Genomic DNA, 14,039 nt, shown 5'->3' with positions numbered 1-14,039 from the left:
AAATGCTACATTAATGAAAACTACAAACAATGCAAAAACACTGCATTAATTTTGGCTGAACAGCAGCTCTTAATAGCAGGCCTGTTTCTTGCTTCTTGCTCATGCTTTTGTTACAATGTCAACAGCTACAAATGTAAAGTAAAACTAATAAATAATTAAAATGCATAAACTGAAACCTAATCCATTTCAATAACACTGTTTTAACTGAAACTAGAATGAATAAAAAGCATTAAGTGGAACTTCGCAATGTCAACAGCTAAACATATAAAGTGCCCCTAGTGGTTAGGAGCATTTCTGGTGTGGGTGACCGCTGAGACGCAGTGTTTTTAAAACCACTGGTTACAGCATCTTTTTTTTTTTTTTTTTTTTTTGGGGGGGGGGGGGGATACATATTGAATTGTGAATTTAATAGCTTGAGACAAAGTAAGGGTAAATGTTGTAGTAGTATATTATTTGTCTTGAAATATTGACTAAACATCAAATGGCTTGCAGATTTTATTTTTATATAAAACACACTTCACACGTTAGACAATAAAAACGTTATGAAACATACAAAGCACCACACTTTCTCTTTATATAAATAAATGATATATATGGAAATAAACTATATACATGCAAAAATAATGTATAACAATAAAGCACCTATGCACACATACATATCACCATGTATATATAATCACTGTCACGCTAAAACCATGTATCTCCATCTTTTAACATAATGTGAATCTGGCTTTCATTCTTTATATTGTGTAACATTTTTATGTACCAATACAAATGCTCCAAAAATCTTATGTATTGACTTCAATTGAAAGTTTAGAAGGTATTTCCCGTGGTTGCCATTTTGGAGATCCATTATTTGCGTGATGTCCTCCAGATGAACCTTTTATTATTAACATTATTTTTATATATAATTATTTTGGTTATTATTAACAATAGTTATCGAATAATTTTTACATTAAACTAATACATTATATTTTCACTAATAATACAGCTTATTATTCCTGACCATTTTTGCCACCTGATTTATACATTTAATTAGAATTTTATTTGACATAATTAAGTCTAACTCTCATTTCTTTGTGCTGATATTAACAATTATAAAATTAATTGCATAGAAAATCTCTTTTCTGTAGAATATGTCACTCTAGTATTTAAAAAAAAAGATATTTTATGTCTGTCCTGATGTTCTGCTACAAAACTGCACAAAACCTGCAAACAGATCTAATAAAAGACATGTGACCCACATGGACAAATATAGAAGTCACTGACCCTCTTGTTATCTTATTATTTTGTATAAAAATGTTGAGGATAAATCACCAGTATATTAATTATTGGTCAAATCTGTTATTGCGGTATTGAATGAATCTCTGTTAAAAAGCTGTTGAATCATCCATAATAAGAGACGTTCTGGGTTGTGAGGTTCAAGCTGCTTGGCGAGTTGGAAGTTCTGCGTCTGTCCTGGAGTTCAGTGAGGTTGTCTCTTCAGGATTCTGCCACACAAACGCCAGAGAGCAGTCAGCCATCTTGGATGCGTACACTCCATCAAAGCTGTGACTCTGGTCTTTGGAGAAGATGTTCACCCAGTCTCCAATTTTACCTGCCAAAAGAGGAAATCAGAGTCTTGTTTGACCTTGAGATGAACTCTTCTCACTCCTTACTGTGCTTGGAACAGTATGGACAGTTTTAACAGCTGTTATAAAGGAAGGTCTTGGGCTGCCTTGAGGTTCTGAAGTCTCACCTTTCCTCATGAACTGTCCCTTGCTGTGGTCCATGATCTCCTTGGGAACAAGTGTGTAATTGACCATGGAGTTTGTTCTCATGCTGCTGAAGCTGCAGCTCCTCTCTGCACTGGCTAGCTCCTCCTCCCCTAGGGGGCACTGCAGGAATCTGCTCACTCGTTCCAGAGAACCATGCAGGTCCTGCAAAGAGTTAGTAACAGCTCACAATCACTTGTCAACATGGCAGTGTAGGTGTATAGCCTGGGGAAAAGTGTTTAGCATTTAGCATTCTAGTCAAATTAAGCCTGTTGCATCTCTAAAATTGCAAAAAATATTGCAGGAAAATGTTAAATATTAAAGGCCATCTACACTATACATATGTGTGACACAGTTCATAACACATTTATAAATACTGAATAATTACTCAATATTTATGAACAGCTAATGACACTATTCCCTGTACACCATTCCCCAATGCTGTATAAGACTGATATATATTTAGACTAAAGGTCTATTTACAACCCAGTTATTTTGCCACCGAATGAAACATGTTGCTTTTCCTTTTAAGGAGGGATAATGGGAAAAAAAAGATATGTTCTGCTCTGATTGGCTGGATTCACATCAGAGCTATCTCACGGTAGCTGCATGGCATTGGTTTCTTTATAGCGCTATAACAAGAGTAGGCCTTGCGGGATATTGTCATTGCTATTTTCATTTATGTCATTTTAGCAATGCAACACTATGTGTCCAAATGTTTGTAGACACCCACTTTAATATTTGCACTCGGCTTCAAACTTTAAACTGCACCGATTGCTGACACAATGTGCAATTCTATTTCAGCACACACAGCTTGTCTAGTCCATGTAGAGACCTGGAGCAGAAAAACAAGGACTAGACAGGTTTAAAGCCCATCGAGCATTGAGCCTTTGAGCAGTGGAACTGTGTTCGCTGGAATGATGGCTGGTGCTCCATCCAGTATTTTGGGAATGAGTTGGTAAGTATGAGGTGGGGTGGGTTGGTGATCATCCTACATCCTGACCTTACCAATTCTCTAGTGGCTGAATGCAATCAAGTCCTCACAGCGGTGCCAAAATCTAGTAGAAAGCCTAATATACTTTAGAGTTTGGAAAGTGAATATTCCAAATTCCAATAAGTGAATAATCAGGTGCCCCAATACCTTTGTCCATATAGTGTATGTGGGTAGCCTTCAAATACATTGTTTTGAATCAGGCTCTGTTCTGACAGTAAGATAAGAATATGTGAACCTGTGTAAGATAATGCTGAATTTCTTTATAAAAGCTTCTAAACAAGTTCAGGTGTTGACCTGATATTGGCAGGTGCTCATACCTGCCACATGTCTTCATATGTCACATAAAGGAAGTTGTGAATATTTCCTGCATTGCTGGTCCAACCTTTCACATGATCAAACCAGGACCCATAATTAACTAGGGAAAAAACAGAGGAAGGTATTTATAGCAGACCAAATTTACAATCTGATGTCATATGATGATGACAATAACGACTTCTACTAACCTGCTCCGTCTACAAAATCATTCAGAAAGTCCGAAAATGGGCCTGGCTCAGGCAAGAACTTGGCCATTTTGTGGAAGTAGTAATAAGAGACAGCCACGTCTTTAGGGTTTCTTGCCACATAAATAACCTGGAAAAGAGAAGTGAAGGTAAAATTGGACAAATACTGTGTGTGATGCTTCTGCTTAGTGTGTAGAAATTTAAAAGAAAGCGTGGTGTTAACACAAAGTACAGCTTCAATGCCATGTTTTCCATATAGTACAATTTTAACTACACTGCTAAATGAAACACTTTAAGGCAACACAAATAAATATTGTATGCTAGTACTCCAAAACATTAGGTTATAATAACTCTTATATTTCTAAGTCTTAATATTTTACCTCATTGATTTGATTTAACTCAAAATCTCAACTGACGTTGAACCTATTTTTAAATAATCAGTCCTTCATTCCTTAATTGACTTTTATTAATCTGCTAAAAACACATGATAATCTTGTGTTAAGGAAAGAGTGAACACCTGCTCAGTCAGCAGTACAGTCAGAGTCACATATAGCAATAGCATGTAGCCTGGGTGCAATGACTATGTACTGATGGAGCACAAGGGTGGGGCGACACACCCAGTATGCAACTAGAGCCAGTGAGAAAGCTGTGAGTTTACACATTAAAGTTGCACTTCATTACATAAGTCACACCCTGAAGGTCATGGAACAACTCAGTTCAGTTCATTTCAGTTCAGTTTAACTCAATTGCATAAATTCATAACTCAAAATAAGCAGTTGATCCAAAGTTAATCATTCACAAACGAAGTGTTTCTCAACTATTTATTTTTAGTTAGTTTGGCTTGCTTAGATTGACTGATCCCATATTCCTGTAATATTGAAATTAGGTTATCTTAATTATTTCATTATATTTCATTATATTTCAATATTATTTCATTATATATATATATATATATATATATATATATATATATATATAATGTATAATTGTAAAAGTTCAGACAATGTTGTCCTGTCTGAATTCATGAATTTATGCACATGGCATTTCATCTTAAAACCAAAAACTGGTTATGCATAAGAGGGACTCAGGAAACAATATTCAATGTAATGTCAATGTAATAGACACTTTATATTTCTCTGTCAAGAGTCTATTTAACACCTCCTGCTTTCCTTTCAGTAGCAGTAACGCCTACAACCAATCAGATCCTGTAGTTGTTAATCTGCTACAGCTCAGTGATAATTGTAACTATTTGAGCACAAACTGTATGTTTCAGGCCCTGCCACAACATTTCAAGGAATGTTTAGCTTAGGATTTTGACTAGGCCATTCCAAAAGCTGCTGTTGTGCTTTGGATTACTGTCTTGTTGCATAACCCAACTGCACTTCAGCTTACAGACAAATGACCTGACATTCTCTTAAATGTATATTTGAATGAATTTTCTAATGCAAAGCAGAATTCATTGCTCCATCAGTGGTACCAAGGCGTCTAGGTCCTGATGCCGCAAAGCAATCTAAAACCATCACTCTGCCACCACCATGCTTCACAGCTGGTAGGACATTCTTTGATAAGAACCGAATATTTGACATCCTTATACTTGAGATACCAGGCAGAATAAGGCTACACTCTTAACAGTAAAGGTGCTAAATGGGTTCTGTATTTGGTAGTTACCTTAGCCTTAGAGCCCTGCAGGGCAGTGGACAGTAGATGGTGTGGCAGATGAGTAGTGAGAATACGAGGTCCTTGTGAAGCATTAAGGACATGGGGACAGTAATACTGCTCCAGCCAGGGGGCCCGTGCCCAGTTAGGCTGAGTCTGAGCCCTGAGTGGGTCCCCTCCGCAGGACACCAGAGTGACTATCTCTTGCATCCATGTTGTTCCTGTGGTTTGGTTTGGTTTGGAAGGAGAGGATGATGAGGAGATGGCGTTAGCATGATAAAACAGAAACTATACAGAAGCCTATATTTATATAGGTTTGCTTTTATTGGCCGGGTGATACTCGGCGACCTTCTAATCTAATCACTAAAATTGTATTTAAAATAACATGGAATACAATGTAACTAAACTTAATTTTATAAATATATATATATATATATATATACACACACACACACAGGGTCTATATACATAACTTAACATAACTAATGATGAGCACCCCCTCCACCTAAATGGTTGATCCCTCTGTCCGCCTGCTGTTCAGCTACTGGTCTCATAGGTTTAAACTAATATCTGCCTGGATTGACAGTACCATCCAAAGATGACACTCGAATGGATGACAGTGCCAGCCACTGAAATCTCGAATCTCCAAAAAGCTCTGAGAAATGTTACCTGACTTGGGGTATGTGACAATCAAGGTGTCCGTATCCTCAAATTTGAAGTTCACAGCATAGCGGAGTGTGTCCTGAGTGTGCAGATGTCCAGGAAAGGTGATGCCATCAAAGGTCTCTGTAACATCCAGCCGAGCCATGTCAGTGCGTGCCTGTATGTGTGTAATTGTGCTGGGTCGTCTTGGTGTGTGTCTATGAGGAAGTCTAGAATGCTTAAATACCTCTTCCTGCGGGGGATGAGGGAGGCTGATAAGAGGGGCAGTCTACACAGTTGTTTAGTCTCAGGAAGTACCTAAGGTAGTTCCTAGGAAGTACCTGAGAAATCTTAGATGAGTACATCACAAGTGAACCACATCAGTACAAACCACACTGACCAAGTTTACCTGGCTGAGGATTTACTGTAAATGCCTTGAATAAGCCCAGTTCCTCTTCTGTAAATGGGCACATTATATTTTTACACTGTGGTTTAGAGTGTAAACCCACATAAATGCAATTGAAAAGGTTCTTTAACCCCTTAACACTCAATTACACACTAAGGTGTGTTACTCAGTAACTGCAGGGATGTCTGTACAAACTGGTGGGGCTATTCTCTGGTGATAAAAGTTTGTAATAACACTTCCGGCCTGCCGGCGTACCATAGCTTTTTAAGGGGTTGATAAAGACAGTGGTTGCGTCTTGTACCATTTGGATGCTTAAATGGTTCTTTGCCGGGTAAAGCTTTCACCTTTTGTAGATAGTTCTATATCACGAGAAAGGATTTCACTGTTGTTATGAATCAAAAAACCCTTTTAAGACTGTGATGGTGATTCATCTTTTAAAACCCAAAATCTAGAAAACCTAAAAATGACCATGTGAACATATATGCAATGTCACAGACTGCCTACAACCAAGAAAAACAGACAGAATTAAAAATTTTAGATGAATAATCTGAAGAGTAAATCTTTTATTAATGTATACGCTCACTGGATGTCTACACTGTGAGCCCTATGGCCCTGAGGATCACAAGCCATCCCAGTCATGCGAGTCACCCAGGTCATGCTTCTTTGCCAGGCTCTCTCTGGGTGGGTAAATGGCAATCTCTGCCCTCACCACTCCCATTGTTATGCTGGTCAGCACTGGAGCCTGTTGGCTAATGTATCGGAGCTGGCGACCGTTGGCTGCCTAGCGATGCTGCTTTGGTAACAATTCATAGGGTGAGTCCCATTTTTTTACAGCATATTACTGAATTTAGGCCTAAAATAAAAAGCCTGTGAAAACTGCAGTCTTAGCTCATGACACAGTTCTGCTTAACAGCTCTGTTGGGTTGCTAAGTAATCATTCATGTGGTTTCTACAGTGTTTGGCGTACATAGGAAAATGTCACTTCCAGTATTATAAACCAAACCCACCTCTAAATACAGAAAACAGCCCATTTTAAGTAATCTATGCTCCATTAGTATGACGTCAGACAAAAAGTCACCTCTGCCCTATTAAGAATGTTTGAGCTTTGACTGGCTCTTAGTTTACTTATTTATGAACCTGCTACGTAATAGCAAGTAGGTGAGATCACATACACCACACCTTTATGAACCAGCAATTCTGGTGAACCTCTAATTATGTACTAGACTTAAAACAGGTGGTGTAATAGATGGGATATTTTTCTTAAGCTGTGTTCAGAATTGCAGACATCAGTGCTGATAACAAGAAGTGCTTAAAGTCTGTGAAAGAAAGCTCACAGAAAGATATCATAAGATAAGGAAGATCGAAATCCAAGATGTCGCAGGAAATGGTTGCAAATACATTGACTGATATCTAAGATAATGTTTTGCAATAGTTTCCCGTCAATGACTAGGCCTTTGTAAGACAAATGAACCATTTACACCTGGTCACTTCATGGGAGTAGTATCTGGACTGTTTCCTAATAGTATTTGGTTAGTTGCTCTGTGGGACGGAATATTCAAATGCGCTTGTTGCGAGGCAATTCTAACTGGTGCTTCAGTTGTACTTGGAGGGGTTTTGGTTGACAAATGTGTGACAGCGAGACGGATGTGCTTACACATAACTGTTTATAACATGCTGATGACACAACAATCATGGGCCTTATCTTCAACCACAACGAAAGCCTACAGAGAGAAGGTTAACTTCCTGAAACAGTGTAACGTGTGTGTATAATGTATGAATAGTGTGTGTATAGTGTGTGTAGTGTGTATAGTGTATGTATAGAATATGTGTAGTGTGTATAGAGTGTGTATAGAGTATTTATAGTATGTGCATAGTGTGTATAGACAATGTTAAGTGTATGTATAGGGTATGTGTAGAGTATTTATAGTGTGTGTATAGTGTGTATAGACTATGTATAGTGTATGTATAGACAATGTATAGTGTGTATAGTGTATGTATAGAGTATGTATAGTGAATGTATAGTGTGTGTGCAGTGTGTGTATAGTGTATATATAGAGTATGTAAAGTGTATGCACAGTATGTGTGTAGTGTATGTATAGTGCATGTATAGAGTATGTGTAGCGTATGTATAGAGTATGTGTAGCGTATGTATAAAGTATGTGTAGAGTATGTATAGTGTGTAAATAGTATTTACAGTGTGTATAGTGTGTATAGACTATGATTAGTGTGTATAGAGCATGTAAAGTCTGTATAGACTATGTATAGAGTATGTGTAGAGTATTTATAGTGTGTGTATAGACTATGTATAGTGTATGTATAGACTATGTATAGTGTGTATAGTGTATGTGTAGTGTGAGTAAAGTGTATGCATAGTGTTTGTATTCTGCATATAGTGTGTATATACAGAAGCATGAAACCTAGAACTAGACGGTACACACAGACCATCAGGTTGCTGAACAGTCAGTAGTACAGTGTATCAGTCCAGTCCATCACAAAGCTATCTCACTGGCCTTACAAGACACAAGACATCTTATAACATCTTTTCCCATACAAACACACTCTGCACTCTGTACTTAGTACTTACTGGAACTGTGACCAACTGCTTAGTCACACTGCACCAAACAAAGACTTATCTCCACTCACACTACACTTGAATTCACATATTGACCATTGTCTACATTAAATAATAACATAAACATCTCTATATTTCACAGATTATATATTAAACCAGTACCGTAAACAGTGTAATAATAGTGTATGTATAATGTATGTATAGTGTGTGTATAGTATATGTAAAATGTGTATAGTGCATGAATAGAGTATGTTGAAGGTATGCATAGTGTGTATAGTGTATGTATAGTGTGTATAGTGTATGTATTGTGTATGTATAGTGTGTATAGTGTATGTATTGTGTATGTATAGTGTGTATAGTGTATTGATAGTGTATGTGTAGTGTGTATAGTGTATGAATAGAGTATGTTGAAGGTATGCATAGTTTGTATAGTGTATGTATGGTGTGTATAGTGTATGTATAGAGTATGTACAGTGTGTGTATAGTGTGTGTATAGTCCATGTAAAATGTGTATAGTGTATGAATAGAGTATGGTGAAGGTATGCATAATGTGTATAGTGTATGTATAGAGTATGTATAGTGTGTATAGTGTATTGATAGAGTATGTGTAGTGTGTGTATAGTGTATGTAAAGAGTGTATAGTGTCTGTATAGAGTATGTATAGTGTATGTAAAATGTGTATAGTGTATGAAAAGAGTGTGTTGCAGGTATGTATAGAATATGTATAGTGCATGTGTAGTGTGTGTATAGTGTATGTACAGTGTGTATAGTATGTATAGAGTATGTATTGAGTATGTATATCATGTGTATAGTGTGTGTATACTGTGTGTATAGTCTATATTTAGACAATGTGTAGTGTGTGTATGGTGTGTGTATATTGTAAGGTAATGTGTATATACTTTGTATTTCTATTTTTTACTCACCTTTACACCTGTGTAATGGGATGTGACAATAAACCTGATTTGATTTAATTATATTTGATATCTGGCACAAATGCATCTCATTTGTGCCTCACATCTGCTCCTTCGAAAACAACTTTGACTACCTCAACTGATCCAAACTGGAGCTTTTTTTTACCTGTAAGACTTGAGAAAGCCAAGCCTAGGGAAATGAGTGGCGTTGATTAACTGGCAAGCTAAGAATAGACAGGAGCACACAGTGACAGGATGGGCAGACTGGCAGGATCCATAACACACTGTCAATAGTAAGCTTTGGGGCAGCATTGGCCTAAAAGTTAGGGATTTTTCCTTGGGACTGCAAGGTCACTGGCTCATTCCCGTTTACTGGCAGAAAGTGGGGGCATGGGAGGTGAAAGAAACCAAGCTTTCTCCTTCTCTCAGCGTTCACGGACTGAGATGCCCACCACTCTGGGTTTGTGTTCTCACTTCCTCAATTCATGAGTGTGTGTGTGTGTGTGTTTACTGCCCAGATGGGTTAAATAAGGAAGTTAAATTGCATTGTACTGCTGTGCAATAGTGCTAAAGTGTGTTTTCAATTCTTAATCCCTTATGCTCAATGACTTGTATTACAGCCTAAGAATTTTATGAATATTGAATATATAAATATTCCTAATAATATGGACAGATGATTAAGGCTAATTGAATTCATGCAGTACTGAAAACTGTAAAGAGAGCTTTTAACTAAACCAAGTTACGTTGAAGAGCACTCCAGATGAACCTTGTCTTCACTTCTTAAAGAATGTATTATACAAAAACATCAGTGAACTTGCCTTAGAAATGTTAGTGAGACCAAATGGGTGTCTAAAAGTAGTTGTGAAAACAAGCGACTGAAGCGAGAGTCACATGCCACAGGAAGTGAGCTGAGTAACATGCGAACAACAACATAACATCACATTGGCCTGCCCAGAACTAGGCATGCTTCACGACCACTGTTAATACATATAAAGTAGAGGCTACAAATTGGTGGTTACCCAGAGTTACCACAGTGCGCTTAGGGCAAACACATAATAACAAAGGGAAAAAGGTGATGGTGATAGACATTCTAACTACAGAATAACATTGTGTCTGGTCCTGCTAACACTGAAGAATTGACCAATCCAATGGGATTTTTCAGGAGTTTCTTTGGCAAGGATCTTTTTGGGCACATGAACTAACTATTCCAGTCTGGTACCACTGAAAAAATGAAGCTATTTTTAGCAATCTACATTCTCATGTGGGTTACAACTGTCACCCTGATATTAAGATGACTGGCCCTCTCTTGCTACAATGACATTCGTCTGTGCATCAACCAGACGAATGCATGATTTTATCCTTATCAGAATTAAACCAGATGCCAATGTTTCTTAATGGTTGCTAGGTCATTGTTATTATCAAAATTAAACCAGACAATGAAACCATAGAGCAAGAGAAAGTAAATGACCTTTGACCCTGCACCTAAAGAAATCACAGGCAAATCTGTTTCAGTTCTGTGGTTTGTAATTTGTCCATGTCAGTAAAAGTGACATTGTGAAAGCAATTCTCTGTGAGTGTGTCAGGCACTCGGTATCGCGCCCTACTACTGCATTGTTTACGTTCATGTGTTTGGTTTAGTGTATCGATTCATGTTTGTTTGGTTCATGTGTTACACCTGGGACTGGGGGTACTTAAGGAGCCTCAACACAACCATTCCTTGAATGGTTGAACCGTACAGAGCTTTCAGGATGCCCTGAGGTTCCTCATAGGTTACCGGTGTGGTTAGGTCAGCTCCGGTGCTATACCCATGTTCAGGAGCAGGTCTTCCTGCTACTCACGCATCAAGCGAGGCTTGCTCGCTTCCTGTCTGGATACTCAGGTTACCCACGCCCCAGCAAGGCGATCCACACTCGCGGCTGCACGCATCAGTTACAGGTTTGGTCAGCCTTGCTGGTTCCCCAGCCCTCCTTGTCTATGTATTGAGCGCTGCACTACTGCCCACTCAACACCCAACTCCTCCCAGTCCCAGGTTTGTTATGTTGGCCATTTGTGTTGTCACGTTTCGGTTTTGTTCATGGTTTTGCCCTTTCATTGCTGCTCATGTTTTTTGTTCCCTTGGTTTTTGTGTTCGTTTTGTTGAAAAACCCTCTTGTATTGGATTCCATCTCTGTGAGTGTTCATCCCTTCACGTCAGGCCTAGCACGCCATGACAGACTGCCTGAAGGGGTTCAAATACGTTTTTCTAGGCTGCTCATGGTTCTGACCTTGTGTTGCTCTAATAAAACCATGGGAAAACCTCTTGCTGTGTCTTCTAAAAGCTGATAGATGCATAAACAGAAGAAGGTGCGTCTAACCGCTTTTTGAAAGGAGCTGTAATTGAGATAATAGGTTCCATAACATAGCCTTTACACACAGCCTGTCTCTCAATCCTCAATATCAAATCAAATCATATCAAATTCATTTGCATGGCACTTTTTTTACTACTGCCGTTGTCATGAAGCAGCTTTACAGAAATCAGTAGGACAAAGGTCAAGAGATCAATAAGACACAAACACCTAAAATCCCCAGTGAGCAAGCCAAACACGACAGTGGCAAGCAACAACTCCCTCTGTATTTCCTTTTGGTTGCTAGAGTGGTTATTAAGTGAGTGCTATGATGTTGCCAGTGTGTTTTATAGTGGTTGCTGTGGCATTTCAGGTGGTTGGTAAAGCAAGTGGTTACTATGGCGGTCGGTATGAAATTTCAGATGGATGCTGAGGTGTTTCTTGGTGGTTGCTAGGGTCATTGTTAAGTGGGTGCAAATGGTGTTGCTAAGGTGTTTCTTGGTGGTTTCTAGGGTGGTTGCGATGGCATTTCAGGTGGTTGCTGAGATGTTTTGTGGTGTGGTTGCTATTAAACGTTTTGTAGTAATTTAAAACAGGGTGTTGAAGGAAAATCTCTATTTTCTGTATTTGTTTAAAACTCTTCTGTCAGCTCACAGTAATTATGAATGCTCTCACTGGCTTGGAATTGTCTTGCTGCACAGCTGCTGATATGGACTTGTAGTGAGCTGTTTGTGTATCTTGCAAGCATTTTGCCCTACTTTAAGTTCTGAATGGTCAGGATGTGGTTTTAAACTGATTCTATGTAGAGGGTAGTCTAACTTGTAGCAGAATTTCCTTTCAGTTCTTCACCTGTTAAATGCATCACATAAATGTTTCACTATTGCTGCTGTTTTCAGACAGTTCTTTGCAATTTCACTACACTACTCTAAGCAAAGAAGGTTCTAAAAAATGTTCCTTGACCTGTAATGATAGTGGAACCCCTTTTGGGGCTATATAGAACCATCTACAAAGAAGACAAAGACACCCATATTCACCATTAGTGTTGGACACAGATTGAATTCGGCCTCCTCCTTTAACCCATCTGTCCAGTGAACACCCACACATACTAGAAAGCAAACACACACAGTGACAGTGAGCATACACATGCCCATCGCTCCAGTGCCCAGGTAGCAGAGAGGGTTAAGGGCCCCTTGCTCAAGGGTCCAAGAGTGGCAGCTTGCCGAACCCAGGTCTCAAACCCACAACCCTCTCATCAATAGCCCGATGCTCTAAACTCTGAACCATTTAAGCATCCAATGTCTTCTTTTATTAAGAACCCTTTTATTAAGAGTGCACCATGACTGTTCTCCTGCTAGATTGTAGATTTGCAGGGCTTTGAATGATTGCAGGTGATAAAGAAAAAATACCTTTGTTGATATTTTGATGATTACATCCAATTGAACAGTGCCCTCGGGCTCCACCCACAGTCAGGAAGAGTAATTCGCACTTTGAGGCACCCCTCAAAAAGAGAAGAGCTGAGAGATACAGAATAGTCACTGAAAGTGAAAGAAGTATGTGAATTTGGGCTGGATCTCAATATAACTTCCACAGCACTGCACAGTTCTCTCAACTGTGGTTTAGCTCACTTCACCAAAGCTACATAATGCAGGCAGCAGCGTGCCGAGCCCGGAGTAGCAGTGATATATAGGCTATTCTCCTGATTACAGGTCAGTGGAGCATCAACATGATTAAATAGCCATTATTTAAAGGAAGAAAAAGTACACACAGAGTGACAAATCTGTGTCACATAGGGTAGTTGTGCCACTTGTAGATGCAATGTGAACATAGCCTGTCCTGGGGCAAGACTTCTAATGCTACATCTGCTAAACTAAGTAAGGATTAAACTGTAGGTCGCTCTGGATATGCAGAAGAGTAAGCGCCTAGTGTGCACACAATCAAGAAAGAGTTGCCTGAGTTGAAAGAGTAATTCTGTGATGATTGTCACTTTGCTTCTGAACCTTTGTGAAAGACAAAAAGGCTGCATAGCTAGTGGGGACTTTCTGAATGACATAAGGCCTAGTATCATAAGGCCTGGCATCATAACAACTGAACTCACAGATAAAGATCTCGACAAAGGCCCATAACAAGAATCTTATGATCATCAAATACAAAATCCTTATCAAATAAAATCAGCCTTATCAGTAAAGATAAGCAAGCATTTTCTCTCTATACTTTCTGCCGTGTGTGACACTGGTGTGAAGTTAACACTCACTAAATTGAAAAAATGATCATTTGAATTGC

General features: G+C 38.7%; 1 protein-coding gene across 2 annotated transcripts; it reads right to left on the bottom strand.

Annotated features, from left to right (window-relative positions):
* Positions 1 to 562: 562 nt before the first annotated feature.
* On the bottom strand, positions 563 to 5,740 carry sult5a1 (sulfotransferase family 5A, member 1). 2 transcript variants are annotated; one of them, XM_072660531.1, is made up of 6 exons: positions 5,574 to 5,740; positions 4,917 to 5,125; positions 3,252 to 3,378; positions 3,066 to 3,163; positions 1,739 to 1,919; positions 563 to 1,597 (listed from the first exon to the last, which is right to left on the bottom strand). In XM_072660531.1, exons 1-6 carry the CDS (start codon positions 5,710 to 5,712, stop codon positions 1,422 to 1,424), a joined length of 930 nt encoding a protein of 309 aa, XP_072516632.1. In that variant the 5' UTR covers positions 5,713 to 5,740; the 3' UTR covers positions 563 to 1,421. The 2 variants fall into 2 exon arrangements, with proteins under 2 accessions (XP_072516632.1, XP_072516633.1); XM_072660532.1 differs by having other exon boundaries at positions 5,579 to 5,629.
* Positions 5,741 to 14,039: the final 8,299 nt, after the last annotated feature.

Source organism: Salminus brasiliensis, chromosome 17, assembly GCF_030463535.1.
Source record: "Salminus brasiliensis chromosome 17, fSalBra1.hap2, whole genome shotgun sequence".
NCBI classification, from domain to species: Eukaryota; Metazoa; Chordata; class Actinopteri; order Characiformes; family Bryconidae; genus Salminus; species Salminus brasiliensis.
The sequence above is the reverse complement of the archived record's forward strand: the minus strand, read 5'-3'. Positions and strand labels throughout refer to the sequence as shown.